The sequence below is a fragment of the Camelus ferus genome, chromosome 26 (assembly GCF_009834535.1).
Source record: "Camelus ferus isolate YT-003-E chromosome 26, BCGSAC_Cfer_1.0, whole genome shotgun sequence".
NCBI classification, from domain to species: domain Eukaryota; kingdom Metazoa; phylum Chordata; class Mammalia; order Artiodactyla; family Camelidae; genus Camelus; species Camelus ferus.
The window spans coordinates 26055914-26072111 of NC_045721.1; the positions used below are offsets into that span (position 1 = coordinate 26055914).

General features: G+C 47.2%; 1 protein-coding gene across 1 annotated transcript in view; it reads left to right on the forward strand.

Annotated features, from left to right (window-relative positions):
• The window catches only part of CSMD1 (CUB and Sushi multiple domains 1), a 1664412-nt gene that overhangs the window by 1452318 nt on the left and 195896 nt on the right, over nt 1-16198 (forward strand). The window contains 6 exon segments of the mRNA XM_032468715.1: nt 329-445; nt 1934-2149; nt 3898-4086; nt 9695-9864; nt 14038-14154; nt 14156-14195. Coding sequence (XP_032324606.1) covers nt 329-445; nt 1934-2149; nt 3898-4086; nt 9695-9864; nt 14038-14154; nt 14156-14195 — 849 coding nt within the window.

Consider the following 16198-nt stretch of genomic DNA (forward strand, 5'->3'; position numbering starts at 1 on the left):
CCTCACAGACACACCCAGAATCACTCTTGGTTAAGTCTGGGCATCCTGTGCTCAGTTTAGTTGACACATAAAATTAACCAACACAAGAGGGTTCTCCTTCAGCTGTTAAGCCTTACTCTTGTTATTTTCCTAGGTTTTGTACTGTTTAGGGCACTGAATATGAACTGGCATACTGCAAGTAAAATAAAGTTTTCATTTTATTTTTTGTGGAGATGATACTAGATATTTTTATAGCCCTTGTGCAAATTGAATGTCACTTTAAAAGTATTTTATTCTGCAACTATTGTGAAACTTTAAAACTAGAATAATATTTCTTTATTATTTTAAGCTCTCTGTGGAGGCTACATCCATGGGAAGAGTGGAACAGTCCTTTCTCCTGGGTTTCCAGATTTTTACCCAAACTCTCTAAACTGTACGTGGACCATTGAGGTGTCTCACGGAAAGGGTAAGAATGCTATGTAGATTTTATATACAAAATAATTACCTAGATACAAACATGAGAACAAGGAAAACATATTCATATGTGAACAGGTAAGATAACTGATTTCCTTATGTGTAGTTCAACTGTTAATTTTGTGTTTTTAATGAGAACTTAGAAGAAAAATGGTCTCTAACTGATCGGTCCTTTCAAGCAAATGTAGATTTCTTGTTTTATGCTCAATTGATCAGATAACTTGAATTTATGCATGTGAACATAAGCTTAAAAATTAGGTGTAATAGTAAGGAAAAAGAGGCGGGCATTAAATAAGATTAGAATATATTGATTGAAAAAAGGAAATAAGAAATTATCTAAACTTCTTGTTTCCACGATAACTCTACGACGCAGCCTTGCACTTGCTTTGTGTTCTGAGTTTACTCGGTATCATTACACGTAATGAATAATTCATCTTCACATCCTCCAGTGCTGACTTATGGAATAGATTTCATTATCCTCATTTTATAAATATATAGAGTGAAAACCAGAAAAAAAAAAGTGTTTTGTGTAAGAAACAGCTTATAACCTTAGATTTAGAACTATACCTTTGGTCTTTTTTTGTATGACTAAACTTACCATTTTCAAGAAGATAATTGGAGATTTTGATCACATTTTGTAGATTTTGTCTCACCACTTAGATGTGAACTCAACTTGTTGTTAAACTTAACGTGTCTTGTTATACACACTGTATTACACTATGTCATCATGAATGCGTGTTAAAACAACTTGACCTTAAAGGAAATTAAGAAGGAAGAAACACATCATGAGTGACCAAGGTGCTGTCATGACAAAATAAGTATTTTTATTAAGAAGGACCTATTCATGGTTAATTTTATTCACTTACAGGAATTCAGAAATAGTACTCTGTAGGTATGTCACTGAGGCCATATGCACAAGGGGCACATAAAACTGTGATTTTAAAATGGTCTTCCCTCAGCTGTGTAAGCTTATCTGTTAGACCTCCGAGCTAAGGTTCTCTAAAGGACAGCGTGTTTAACATGAAAGGGAGCGTTTATCTGGTCCTTCGTTGCTCGGGGCCAAACGCTTTTCCTAAGGACCCAGTGACCAGTCCTGAGCGCAGCCCGTGGCGAACCTCCCGCCAGTGTCTCACTTACGTATTTACGTCTGTGTCTGTACCTGCGTCGGCATCTGTCTCTCCACCCCTACGTCCAGCCTGGATCTCCAGCTAGACTCGTATATGCTCACGCGTTCACTTGTGCTGTTTATTCCTTCTTCCTTCTTTCACTTCTAAAGCCATTCTCTACCCATTCTCTGCATTTTTCTTTCAAACTTCAAAGTTAAGGTTACGTATTAAGATTATACTTTGATTCAAGGCTTTGATGTCTCTGTGCCCAGAAGAAATCCTTTCTCCCCAGCTGCTAACTGTACAGACTCTCCCCTCCCCCCACAGCCTGTCCATCCCTCCCTCCCCCTCACTCTCTCCGTCTCGCTTCTCAGGAGTGCAGATGGCCTTCCACACCTTCCACCTGGAGGGCTCCCACGACTACCTGCTGATCACGGAGGACGGGAGCTTCGCCGAGCCGGTGGCCCGGCTCACAGGCTCAGTGCTGCCGCACACCATTAGGGCGGGCTTGTTCGGGAACTTCACTGCCCAGCTTCGGTTTATATCTGACTTCTCCATCTCCTACGAGGGCTTCAACATCACGTTCTCCGGTACGCTGAGATCTTCTCTTCTCTGGCGATACGTGTACCATTTGTGAGTGTGAGTGTGTGCGTGTGTGCGTGTGATTACAGGTAAACAGCCGACCAGTGAGAAGCACTGGCTGGTGGGCGAGGAGGTGGGACCTCCCTGAGCTGAGGTGCAAGGACAGCTGCCTGGCGTCCAAGGAACACTGCTCACCTCACATCATGTGTAATGTCTCATCCCCCCACGTATCGCTGTCTTCTCAGTCTCTTCTTGTCATGAGTTCTGTCAAAATCGCAGAGGAACTGTCCGCACTGGGGGACATCCTCAGAATCAACTGTCGTCTGATGATTTTAGACCCTGCCTCCCAGGAGACGCCACTGCCTGTACCGAGAGCCACCTTCAGGGTGAGAAGTGTGAACACAGCAGAGGGCGAGCCTTCGGTTGGCTTTAATGCCACCACACACAGAGACAAGATGATGCTCTAAAATTAAGGAATATTTTAATGTTTCATATAAAACACAATATTTGTAAAGGATTCATGTTGTTTCAGATGTTATTTGTATGGGGTAAGTTGTTTAGTTTGAACGATTCTAGGAATGATACTCATATCTTTTTACAGATGAGAAAAAACATTACAGACACTAAACTGGTCAGACATGTGGGGGATAAATTTAATCACATAAATAAACAATGTTTAGTGAACAGAGCGCGGTCAGAGCTCCTGCAGGGTCTCGGGTTCGCCCCCAGCGACAGGCAGGCAAGGCCGCTCTGAGGTCGCTGATGGGTGTAAACAGTCATACTAATTTGCATTTGCGTATTTGATGCTTTGAAAAGAACGAACGTTTTTCCACTTCGTTCTTTGTTGCCCAGAGCTAATGTGGTTCCACAAGGTGGTTCCTGAGTCCCGTAGTCACAAGGGACCCCCTCTGAGGTTCCGGTCAGTTCCTGAGGAAGATGTGATGCTGCCAGTCAGGTTCATGGTTACGTTTGATTATTTACTTTATCTCCTGCTCTGAAGCTGAAAGTCTTGGTAGAGGGGTTTCCACGTTCCTCCTCCACATCAGGATAGTTTCATTTCTGCATCTTACACGTAGGAGGGAGTAAGCCATCGATAATTACTAAGTATTGCGTGATCATTAACAACATGTGGACATGAAATACTGTCCTTTTTTTAGCTTTCCTGAAGTGTCATTGACAGACTGAAAAGCTGTTTTTTAAAAAAAAGATTTCTTAGGGGTTTTAAGATGCTCTGAGTCATTTCAGACCCTCTGTAAATAGCACCCCTCAGCCTTTATCTTAGTGTTTACCCTTCTGGAGACTTTCCTGATATTTGTATAAAATCCGTATGCTTTGTGTCTGGACTTTCTCCCTTGCGAGTCCAGTTGATTTCTGTCTTTTTTTAGAAGACTGTGTTAAAGGGGCATTTCTCAGTTATGTCCCCCAGTCAGTGTCCCTGCAGGTGCTCGTGAAATTCTGGGGGAGAGAGCCGCACGCTCGGGGACGCTCGGGTGGGGCCATGCCCCTCCCTGCTCTGCCCCGAGCATCGGTCACTGGTGGTTGTGCACCTGTTTTAAAAAATACTGTAGTTCATTCTGCTGGTCACGAGAGAGCTCATGGTACAAAGGAGAACAGTCCATGTAACAGTTACAGCAGAGTCTGGAAAAAATATATATAGATGCTTTTTAAAAACAACAGCACTTTTTTATTGTTGCTAAATGATTCTGAGTGCTTCCCCCAGCTTCCCACACATGTGCTCTGTCTCCTCATGTCTCAGAATATGACCTCGAGCCGTGCGACGACCCCGGCGTCCCCGCCTTCAGCAGAAGAGTCGGTTTTCACTTCGGGGTCGGGGATGCCCTGACGTTCTCGTGCTTCGCGGGCTACCGCTTAGAAGGTGCAGCCAAGCTTACGTGCCTGGGTGGGGGCCGTCGCGTGTGGAGTGCGCCTCTGCCAAGGTGTGTGGGTAGGTGGTCGCACGCTTTCATTTCATTCATCCGGGGGACAGGCGTGTGCAGTCAGGGCAGGGCCGAGCTGGGCAGGGGATGGGCAGGAGCCCGGGCGCTGGGCAGCGGCCCCTCTGCTGGGGGCGGCGGGTGGGGTGGGGACCTCATGTATAAAGTCAGCCCCACCCAGCTGTACAATGTCATGATGGGACAAGAGTGAAGCTAGATCATGCGTTAGGCATATTTATGAAGGAAAAAAATACATATATGATGCATTTGACTAAAATAATCTGGAACTAAAGGGAAAACAAAAGCCACAGCCGTGCTGTATTAGCACAGCCTTTGATGCTCATGCTGTGTGAAAGCAGGGAGTATCTCCTGCTAGAATGACGGTGACGATTTAAGTCATCGTTCTGTTGTTTCTTTTCGCTGTAACCGACGTGGCACTGGTGGAATACCCCCGCAGAGCGGGCGCTGTAAGATGTTAATGCTGAGTTAGCTGTTGCGCTGTGTTCCTGAGGAATTCAGGAGGTCATTCCAGAGAGCAGTGGGAACTTACATGTGGAGCGAGGTGCTGTGCTGAAACAGAGGGACTGAGGTGCACGGTCAGGGGGTCGCCGTCTCGGTTCACCTGGCAGCGCGCCGCCGCGGGGGCTCAGGGAGGGCGGGGGTCTCGGGGTCAGAGTGCCGGCGTTCGCCCGCACACCTGGACGGCCTGGCCACCGGCCCCAGGGGCAGTGTCTGGTACCTGCCACACACCACGCTGCTCAGCCTGGGAAGGGCTTGCAATCTGCTCTGTGAAGTTATGGAAAATTGCTGGTGTCATAGCATCGGGACGTTAGTCTGGAGGTTAGCGGCGGCCCGCCTCCTCCGTGCGCCTTCTCAGTCCCTGGGGAGCCCGTGACATGCTCCACGCTGATTTACCTGCTGGTGAACTTGAGGCAGATGGGGAAGTTGTGGAAGTAAGATTTCATACCCATAAAAATGCTAAATGTTAACTTAGTAAAACCGAATATTTTCCAACGCACAGAATCTCTTCAATCATTTAGGAATAGTACGCGATTCAAAAGTTAATACTATCTTTTCGTGTTCCAATGTACCACACATGCCAGGCAGGATGGCCAGGACTTCATTATAAAAATCAAACAGCAGCGTGGACGGAGCCGTCTTCCTCTCCTGCCGGGCGTGGCGGCACCTTTCTGTGACCTGACTGTCCCCTGAACGGCAGTCCTCACTTGTTTTTAGTTGGGATGTTCGTTTGAGATTTGGATGCTGTCTTAAACACTATCTCAAGGAAAAGAGACGCAGTATTTTCTAGATCACCCTGGACGTCCCCTGAGTCGCCTAGAATCCATTCCCCAAGTTGGAAGTTACTGAGTAGGAAGGAGAGTCTAGCATCTGGAACAGAAAACTCCCAGCCCAGTGGAGTCAAAACTCTGATCCACATATGTAACACTGAGTGTCTGTTGATTCTGATATTCCGTTTGGCATTATTCTGTTTTACCTAGACACATTATCTTTACACTATTATTTTTGTAATTTGGGTTTTTACACTGTTGCCCGAAATACAAAATGAGGAGGGGAGCAGTGCTGAAGTGATAGTTAGTGTTTATTAAGCATAATTCTAGGCCAGCACTAATTTACATAATCCCCGAAACCCTTCTGCAGGCAGCACTGTTACCGTCAGGTCCACTCTGCAGACGGGAACACTACGGCACAGAGAGCCTCAGACCTTTGCCCCTGAGCACACGCCAGCGAGATGCCAGCACAGGCGCCTGCAGCGGGCTTCCCCACTCACTGCCCTGCGCCTGGGGGCGCCCTGGCTGTGTCCGTCTCTTGCATTTTGCCTGCTGTGTCCTGACTTTCCTTCCAGTCCATCCGGCTGCAGGAGGCCCTTCAACAAGGCACTAAGTCCACCGGGTGACCCACGTGGCCCCTGGGAGCTCTCATTTCTCCCCTTCTCTCATTCTCCATGTCTAATCCCTCGCTTGTTCTGAAGATTCTGCCCACCCCGCAGCTCTCCAGTCGGGTTCCCCAGCTCACCCACCCTGCCCAACCCTGAGAAGGCTCTCACCTTGTGTCTAAAAGTGCTTGTGGCCTCCAGGGCGGCCCCCTTACCCACTGGTGCCACAGCTCCCAGAGTGATCTGTCCAAACCCCGAACCCCACCAATCCACCCACTTCACAGACCTGGGACTCACCTCCCATAACATCCAGGACAGACCTTCCCTCGACTCACCGCGGCCTGGGGGCCATGGTCACTGGCCAGACTCTCTCACGTCCTTGTGCCCAAACACACGAAGGTTGAACCTCAGGTCGCCAGGGCTCTTGCTGACCTGTGAGCCCCCTCCACGCTGCTCCCTCACTTGCAGGGGGGTGCACCCCGTTTCCTGCAGGCTGACTTCCTCATGTTTAAACTCATCTCACATGTGAGTTTTCTCTATCCCGTCACCCACTGGCTGGAGAGGGGCCCTCCAGGATGACCACTCTACCCACTAAACTTGTCCCCCTATTTCTGTCTCCCGTTGGGCTGACCGTCCCTTTACAGTGAGGGCTGCCTCAGCCCTAAAATCCGGCTCTGTGCTTTACTTAACAGGTGTTTGCCAAACAAATAAACATCATTGCTCTCAGAAGCGCCTACCTTGATCTCAAAGTTTAATTCATCAGCACTCTGTGTCTTTCTTCCTTTAAAATCACAGAAATCAGTACAATCTATCCTTAGCCCAGAGTTGCAGGTCCGTTTTAAAGATCACGGGTGACCCTGGAGGACTGCCAGCTGAAATCTTGGGCACGCTAGTTTACCTTTCTCTAATAAACATCGGGGCGGGGGTAGACCTCCCAGTGGATGCCTGAGCTGAGAGCCGCCGCGCCCTGCAGCCCGGGGTCAGTGTCCCTGGGTGGTGAGAGGTGTGGTGAGGTCTCCAGCAGGTTCTTCAGCAACAGGACTTGAATCCAGGTCAGTGCGGTCGTAGGCAGACTGAGGGATCGCACACTTCACCTGTTCATCAAATAGTAAATTAATATCCCCGATGAAATACTCATGCATATTGAATATTTATTAATTCTTCAGATCATAAGATGAGTGCTGTGGGTGTGGACTTCCAGCTCCCGAGCTGTGAGAAGTAAGTGTTGTTCCTTCAGCCCCTGGTCTGTGTTCTGTTACACCAGCCGGAGCTGCTGTGACAGCCTCGCAGGGTGATGCTTTTGTACAGAAGAATTAACTGAAAAATCAGTTGGCTCCTTTCTATTTTCTTCATTTAATTTTAATTAGTTTAGTTCTATTATAAAACCCTGAACGACAATTCAATTTTAATTACAGTTTCAGTAGGTTCTTTATAAAAAAAAAGAGCAAATGATTCATTTTAAGGGAAATTATATTCATTCATCTTAAAGCAATTTTAAATGGATTATTGAAAGGACTTAAAATTGATACGTTTAACTGCTCTAGGACTGGAGATTTGCACGGGTGTCTTAAATCAAGTTCAAAGAATTTTTGAAGCTCTGATGACTTAAATATTGTAATTTTCTCAGTACCTGCTTTTTACTGTTGATGTCTTATTTCACTTAATTATCTCCTATGGACTCCCAGAATTTAGCGCACCTCTCAGTCTTGCTGACACATTTTTCTTCCCATGTATCCAAATGCTAAAGTCTTCTTTCCAGTCTTACCTTTTTGTTATATTATGAAAAACAAAGTATGTGATTAATGCCCTGCATGCTGATGCGAGAACAGATGTAACCAAGTTAACTGGTAACCTCTCCAGACAGAAGTCCTCGAGGTCTACTCTCTTCCACGACAAACGTATCTGGTGCTGATTGCATTATTGATAGTTGTACGTGGTGTTAGGAACCATTCATTATAAAGTGTACTGGTCATTAATTAGGACTTTTTAAAAGTCCACAACTCTGTTCTTCAGCACTTAGAGATTATATCAAATCAGTAGTGAATTTAAGAGACACAGCTGAGTATCCTCCATCTCAGAATTCCTGAGTATCACCAGATTCCTGACGTGGAAGGACTTCCACGCTGTTCAAGGACCACGTCATGGTTCTAAGCAAGAACAGAGGTCCAAGCACAGCCTGAGAGACACGTCAGTTGCCTTTCCGTAAAAATTGTTTCCAAGAAAGTTATTATAGTCATACAAATGTATGAATATGTCATAATAGTAACCATAGTATAATTTTTTTGAATTATTGTAAAACCCAGTGGCCTTGTTTTGGGGCCACTAATTCCCTGAGCTTCTTTCTCAGCACCCCCCCCCGCCACCCGTTTCCCACACAACCCACCTCGCATCCTTCCTGAAGGGAGGACAAGGGACAGGTGCACCCAGGTGTTCCCATGTGTCCCCCTGATGCTCTCCTCCACCCGTCTACATGGGGCATCCTGAGACCCACAGGGCGCGAGTCCTGGTGAGGTGGTCCTGAGCCTCCAGCTGTCCCCCTATGTTGGGCAGGCTGGGGAATCGTGGCTGGTGGTGCAGCTGCCTTCAGTGACTGTCTGAGGAAGATGGGTGCAGACAGCGCCAGTCGTGAGAGCGGGCCCCCGAGAGCTCGGCCGGAGCCGTGGGCGCCTTCCGCACCCGTGACCGCAGCACACGCACCGGCCTCTCAGCCCGCTACGCGCGTGCATTACTGATTTTCAGTTTCCAACTTGATCATTTTCCTCCACACTCATGCTTATTTGAAGTTTTAAAACCCACTGTGCTTGTCACATAGTGTGGCCAACAAATTATCTCCTGCAGAATCACAAGGGGTTCTGCTGTCACACAGACCCACAGATACACTCACACGCACTCACATGCACACACATGCACATACACACACAGAGCAACTTTATCATTCTGTGATCATTTTGGACGCAATTTCAGGGCTTAGCCGCACTCCTTCACTTTCGTGGGTGAGGAGGCAGGGGCTGAGGGTGTAAGTGACCTTCTCCGAGCTGGCAGAAAATGGGGAGCTATATTTCTTTTCTTTTCTTTTTTTTTTTTTTTAACTTGATTGAAGATTGTTCTGTGCAGATTTGGATCTAGAGGTGAATTTCCCTCTCCTTTCGTCAGGAGAAGGGCAGAAGAACAAACTTGCTGACCATCAAAAGCGCTTCTGGCCCAGGATGGGCAGGCGGGCTCAGGGCTGCGGCCCAGCAGCGGGTGACCGGGCGGTTTGCTCTGTCGTTAGAGTCCCCTTTCAACGCATCTGGGTCGATGGCACAGGACACCAACGCAGGAAAGTCACTTCGACGTAGCCGTAGAGTTGGCACATCGGAGCTGGCAGGGCGGTCCACGAGGCAGAAGTGGGCAGGGACAGGTGGCCGCCCAGTGACAGCTGCAGCAGGTGCTCGGGAGAGTCTCTTCTATTCTTGGACTCTCTGTAGGACAGCACGCTGCTTCCACGGAGTCAGACATGGTCTAGTAAAAGAAATAGAGCCTTGGAAATGGGATGAATGGAGGTATTTTTCCAGTCCAGTTGATAAACCAGTAAAAAGAAGTCACTAATCTGTAGAAACGGTATGTTAATAGCAGACGTACGTTGAGAGAAGGGCGGGTTGTCATGACTTAAAAGTCTTTGTTTATTAAAATCAGTAACTCCACGTTTGACTCCTCTTTCCTTTTTAATGTCCTGTTTATTTTAGCTGAATGTGGAGCAAGTGTCAGAGGAAACGAAGGAACATTACTGTCTCCGAATTTCCCATCAAATTATGATAATAACCATGAGTGTATCTATGAGATCGAAACAGAAGCCGGCAAGGGAATCCACCTCAGGGCGCGGAGCTTCCAGCTGTTTGAAGGAGATGTTCTGAAGGTAAGAGGAGCCTTTCCTTCTCAAGGAGTAGGTGCAGTGTGTCCACCTGCGTGTGCAGGAGCAGACCTGCACGTGTGTCAGCCTGTCTTTACAGGTGCACGTCGTTCCCAGGTTGCTCGTCCAGTGAGTGTGAGGAGGTGGCCTGTAGGATCACGTGTGTGTGGACTTGGCAGCGTCTCAGTCTGTAATCCTGGATCTCACGTTGATTAGTTGTGTGTCTTGGGCAAGTCATTTGACATTTTTAAGCTGTAGTTTTCTTACATGTAAAACCATGTAAGAAACAGTACTTACCCTTGGGGGCTGTTTTGAGGATTGCATGCCATAATACAGATAGAATTTCTAGCATTGTGCCTAGCACGTAACAGGCATTATCAAACTTCCAAGACCCCCAAACCAACCCTTTCTACACTCACTCTTGATAGTAAATGTGAGCATGGCATTCAGAGCTAAAAGGATTTTGAGGTGCTGGTGGAAGCAAGCCTAGCTGCTGTCACCGGACCACACAGCAGGGCTTCTGGGAAGTCAGGCGAGGAAGAGGCAGACTCTCACCCCTGGCCTAGGCCGTGTTCACAGGACTCAGAGGTGTGCCGGGCCTGGGGTCAGCAGCAGGGGTCTGTGCGTTAGACGATTCCACCTGTCAGCCTCGGGGGAACTGCTCTGGGTGGGGTTCAGGACCCCACACAACACCCACATCCCAGATGGACTCCAGGGAACGGTCAGGGAAGCGATTCCAGGGACACCCAGGTCTTGATCTGAAAATCTCAGCTCCGACTGCAAACGCCCCGTTACTCCTTCGGCTTCTGATGTAATCCCCACCACCCCCATCACCATTTCAGGAAAGTGGGGACCTTCCTGGGCCTGAGGGGGTGGGTGCCTGGCACATGTAGCCCAAGCCTCAGGGCCCTGAGAGAGGCTTTGAGCAGAGAGACCAAGGCTGGCCGTCCTCCAGGCCATCCGCCTGCTCGTTCTGGTGGGAAGGGAGCCATTTGTCCAGGGCGCATGGCTGATTTATGGCAAGAGGGGGCGTGTCTCTTCTCATTCCCTTTGTAAGGTTCTAGGAGTTTCCACACATATGTACAGGTGTACATGGAGGCACACAGTGATAGGTCTCCGATGCAGGAGACCTGACTCACTCTAAGCCTGAGCATTAAGAGGCTGTGCCAAGAGGCTGCCAACAGCGGAACATTGTGCACCTGCGATCTCCCTCCATGTGCACAGTGGGTGAAGTGGGGTCCCTGGCAGGTTCCACTCGGCCTCATTAGACGTTACCCGCACAGGTGAAGAGAAGCTTCCAGACTCAAGTGCCCGCTTCCTCCAAGTCCATCCCTGACCACGGTTCAGTGTCATAATTTAGAAGAGTGGTCTTATTCCAGTTGTTTTTTTCATTGTAATGGTCTTTTGAAAGCTCGTGCTGGCAGTGTGAATCACTGTGATTAGGAAGTGATTTGCAGGCTGGAAACTAGTGCATTCTGACTGATCTAAAAAAAAAAAAGGCAAAGTTGCATCGTAAAGAACTGGTTCTCAATTCCTTGATAACCTCAATTTGAGTTAGAAGTCATTAAGCCTTTAAGGCAAACTCTTAAAGAATGATGAACTATTCTTTGGTGCAGGTGAGTGATTAGAGACACTGCATTAAATATACACAGATAAATATTATTGAAATGGAAGGAAGAAATCCTGTTCATTTGTGACTGTGTGCCATTTAAACTTGATTGTAACGAAAAATCCAAAAAAAGTCTTACCACATTTAATTGCAGAGAAACCGTCAATCATCTGAAATGCCTACATGTTTTGCAGGCGTATATTTTATTGAATATGCTAATAAATATCTCAGTGCTAAAAGCATTTCAAGTGGGATTATATTAATTTTTGAGCATAAAAGCTGTTTACATTGTCCCTACATACATACTGTGATCCAGTAACAAAGACAAACTTATGTTCACACCACCCCCACACATAAACATGGTGCTTTCCTGTTTTGTGTGGAAAAATCATGTAAGAGAAATAGAGCTCTAAGGAACATGTCACGAAGGGGAGTGTGTAATGGGAAGAGAAGTTAGTTTCGGACCCAGAGCCTTGGGCAAGGCTCCTGCAAAACCGGGAGGGACCCCTCAGCCCTCTGAGCGCTGTCCCTCCAGGACTCCTCGTGACGTTCCTGGTCCGTGCCCGTCGGCCACCGTGGCCGTTCCACGTGGAGCTTGTGGCGTTGCCTCTGGGCCCAGCTCCAAAGAGGGCTTGCAGCACAAACAGTACCAGCCTTGTACCGACTCGTGACTCGAGGAGCCTTTTTCTAATGACTGAAGGGAGAGCGTTGATTCTGGCTGCTTACAGAGGAAGACGTAACACTGGGGGTGTTGTGCTGAACGAAATTGCTTGTTACTAATTTAACTGGAATTAGAAGTCGAGCCTTTTGACTTCCAGTACCGTGTGTGTCATCTTCTGTGGTACATGCAAAGCTTGAATCCAGAGTTTCGACTTGAGAGAGGTGACAGCACATGTCCCCACGCTAGCGGGTGCCTTCTTCATCCTGGGAGATGCCCTGTGAGCCCAGTGCTCGCTGCTGGGGATGTGGGTGGATCCACAGAACTTCCCTTCTGGAGGAGCTTGGGATTCAGTGTGGCAACGGTCCGTTTTTGGTGACTGTAGCCATGAGGATGCTGGGAGCCAGATGTCCCTGTGTGATCTGGTGCATCCCTGAGAAGCGCTCAGACAAGCCAGGACCAGTGCAGGTGACCGGAAGTCGATGCTCCAGAACTCTGAGAAGCAGCCTGTGTGTGTGTGTTTGGCTTTAATGCCCCTCATCTCCATGGGTTTCTATGAGTCATGGAGAATTACACAGCTTGTGGGGTGACCTAAGTCCTTATCGGAGAGGCCTGGACACTTAATTTTTGAGCCAGAATCCTCTGGATTTAAAACTCCTTGTAATCTGGGAGTCAGAGCCTCACTATGTTGAGCGAAATCTACGTTAAGCCGAACCATGATTTTTCCAGCACTAGCCTGTTGCCGGCTTCAGTGAGCGGGTATAGGGCATACGTGTGTTTAATTAAATGGAATCAGGACAGTGACCCCTAAAATTAATTCTTCTAAACGTGTCCCTTCCCTTGAGAAGTGTGTGAGTTCGTGTGTGTCTGCCAAGCAGAGTGTGTGGTTTACGCATGCTTGAGAAGAGAGACAGGACAAGGAAAGGCAGAATTAGCCCTGTGCGGGGAGGAAAGGAGCAAGGGCTGTAAACACACAGGGGAGCCTGAGGACTGAGGCTCTGATAACCTTTACTTAGTTAAGATTTTTTTTTTTAATTGAGAAAAACTGAATGTTCTGCAATATGATGTAATACGTTTTCATTCTTTCTTCTACAAAGCCCTGTTCCACACCAGCGGTTCCTTGCTGGGAACGAGTGAAGTGGTTCAGAGGCCTATGGGTTAGCCGCTCCCACCAAGCGTCCTAGTCTTGACCGGTTACCAGGGCTGTGCGGCACCTCCACGCCGAGTCTACCAGGATGCACACACTGTTTATTCCGGCTTTAGGAAACTGTCCTGTGGGGCACCCCCCATGCCCACGCCCTAAGACTGATGCATCCCCCCCAGCCCGGGATCAGTGATTGGGAGTCCTCCTCCCCAGCGCGGACCCCCTCGGCCAGACTAGAGGGCAGCAGTGAACCCCTCCCTCCTCACATAACGCCCCCTAGAACTGAGCCCTGTCTGCTGGCCCTGGAAGCGCTTAGGGTACCTGCTCGGGCTGCACGAGCGCCAGGTGTCTCAGAGCGAGATGACACAGCCCTCTGGCACCGACACACAGCGAGATTCCTTTTTTACAACTCACTCAAAACTAAGGATCCCCTCGGGTCAGAGACCAGAAAAGGTGACGAGGTTTGAGCATCTTGTCTTGTAACACCTTCACGTAGAAGAGGAGACGTTTGCCACTGAACACAGAAAGGACTCTCAAAGTGACACGTGTGAAGTGGTCTGGACACAAATGGAATCTTTTGTCTTTAATGTTAATTATCAACTTTAAAACTTTACAAACATTGTTTAGCAGTGCCATCCACTCAGCTTTCTGTAAACTGTGTGATTTTTTAAGTACTGTATAAAATCGTATCTTTGAAACTTTGAGTTTCTTGTTAAAATTGCTCACGTGACAACAGAAGTGCGGACTCAGGCTGTGACTCGTCCTCAGGTCTACGATGGGAAAGACAGCTCGTCACGCCCCCTGGGAGCCTTCACCAGGAGCGAGCTGCTGGGGCTGGCCCTGAACAGCACCTCCAACCACCTGTGGCTGGAATTCAACTCCAACTGGCTCGGACACCGACCAGGGCTTTCAGCTCGCCTACACTAGTAAGTGCCCCGCGGCTTCACACGCTAGCGGGCGCCGTGCGGCTTCATTCGCTTCCTTTGACTTCTGATTTTCTCAGGGTACATCTGTTACTTTGCTGATATGATACATTTTAAATACCGACTTTTTTTCCTGGCCCCTCACTGTGTTTCGGATTGCTGTTTAATTCTGTGCACCATTGAGCAGACAGTAAATTTAGGCCCATTACCTGAAGTGATACTTTGAAATTAATCTAGTTAGTAGTCTTAATACTTTTGTAATGATATGTCTGTACCTGAAAAGTAAATATCGTGACATTTAAGAGCTTTTAGGCTTCAAATTACTGTGAAAAATACTGTGATATAACTGTGATACAGTGCACATTGACAAAAATTTATATATATACGTATGAAAGATTTGGGATGAATGTTTGATGTGGTTGATGGTGATAGTCTGAATGCCTACCACACGTCAATTCTTTTCTATTACATCTATCTGTCTGTACATGTATTAGATCCAGCACATTATGGAATACAGATTCATTTATACATACAGATACAGATGCATGAATATGTGTATACATACATGTGTATGTATGTGTGTGTATATGTACATCAAACCTACAAAGTAAGCTCTTCGTAACACAACGAATTTCCTAATGAGAAAATTAAACACAGGGAATTGGAGTATGTGTCCAGGATACCAGGTGTATGAGTTGGTGGAGCCAGGATTTGATCTGCAGCTCACAGTTTTCCCCTATTAAAACAGCCCGATATGGAAAATTCCTGTTTTTTAAAATGATAAACATGGGGAAGACAAAGGGTGAAATAAAGGAGGAGACGAGATTGTGCTTTCACAAAGAGAAGTTGGCAGTGTGGTAACTGTCATTTTAACATTTTTAGTTCCAGAAAAATAAAGCAAAAAATTTACTTCCGTTACTTGGTATGGGTAACTAATTAAAATTTAGTAACCAATTAACTAAAATGCTTAAAATGTAGAAGACAGTCCAATCCCTCACCAGTCTGATGATTAAAAATATTTATGACACCAAATACCATGACATGGGAAATTAAAAATTTTGGATTTTTGAGCATGAAAATGTGTTAGTGACTATCAAGACTGATTCCTTTCTCTGACAGATAAGCAGAGGAAGGCGTGAAAAAGATAGTACTTACCCCGGACGCAGAGCTAACCCAGGTGCCCTCAAGGAAGAGCAGGTGCCTCAAACCCCCTTGGTAGATGAACCTGCAGTTAGAGAATCGTAAGACTTTGGGCGAAAGTAGAATTGTATTAGCTCAGAAATGAAAAAGAAACCAGTGTTTCACTTTCATGCGAATAATCGTTTAAAAAACCTCCAGAAATAGAGAGCACGTTAATTACATTGTATGCAGATAAACGAGTAGCAGATACATTATAAAATAAATTTATAATTATACTTTTTTATGTACTAGAATTCTGCTTTTCCGAATTTCACTCTCAAAAAAGTTTCAGAGAGTTCTTGTACAGCCAGTTGGCTCTGCCTGTGGATAACGTGTAAACCGTCGTGACCTCGTTTTTCTCCCCCTTCTCCTACGGGTTCTCCATCGTATGTCCACCATTTCTCTGTTTTATTGCCTGGATGTGTCAACCCCAATTCCTAGCTCTTACCCTACTCTTGCAGTCTTGGAGGAACACGGATACTTGAGAAGGAAAGCCGTTTGAAAGCCCTCTGGGTAACTTTACTAGAACCGAGGGGAGTCCCGTGCACACCTGGCTGTTCCTCCCACTCCTGTTGCTTTGGCTTGTCTGACAAAGCCTGCGTCTTGCGATGGTTTGTCAGCAGAGAGCTGAGAACCTCGGCCTGGGAGCTTTTCTCTCTCTTCCCTTGGCCTCATCCCGGGGCCGCCCAAGTGCTGGCTTCCTGAGCTTGGCAGCTGCTTCAAAGAAGGGATGTCATGTTACACCCCGTGCTGCACCTCGTCGCTCTCTCAGCCCTGGTGGCTGCCTCCTGTCTTCCCTCTGTTCCAAGGAGGGCCACCCTTGCTTT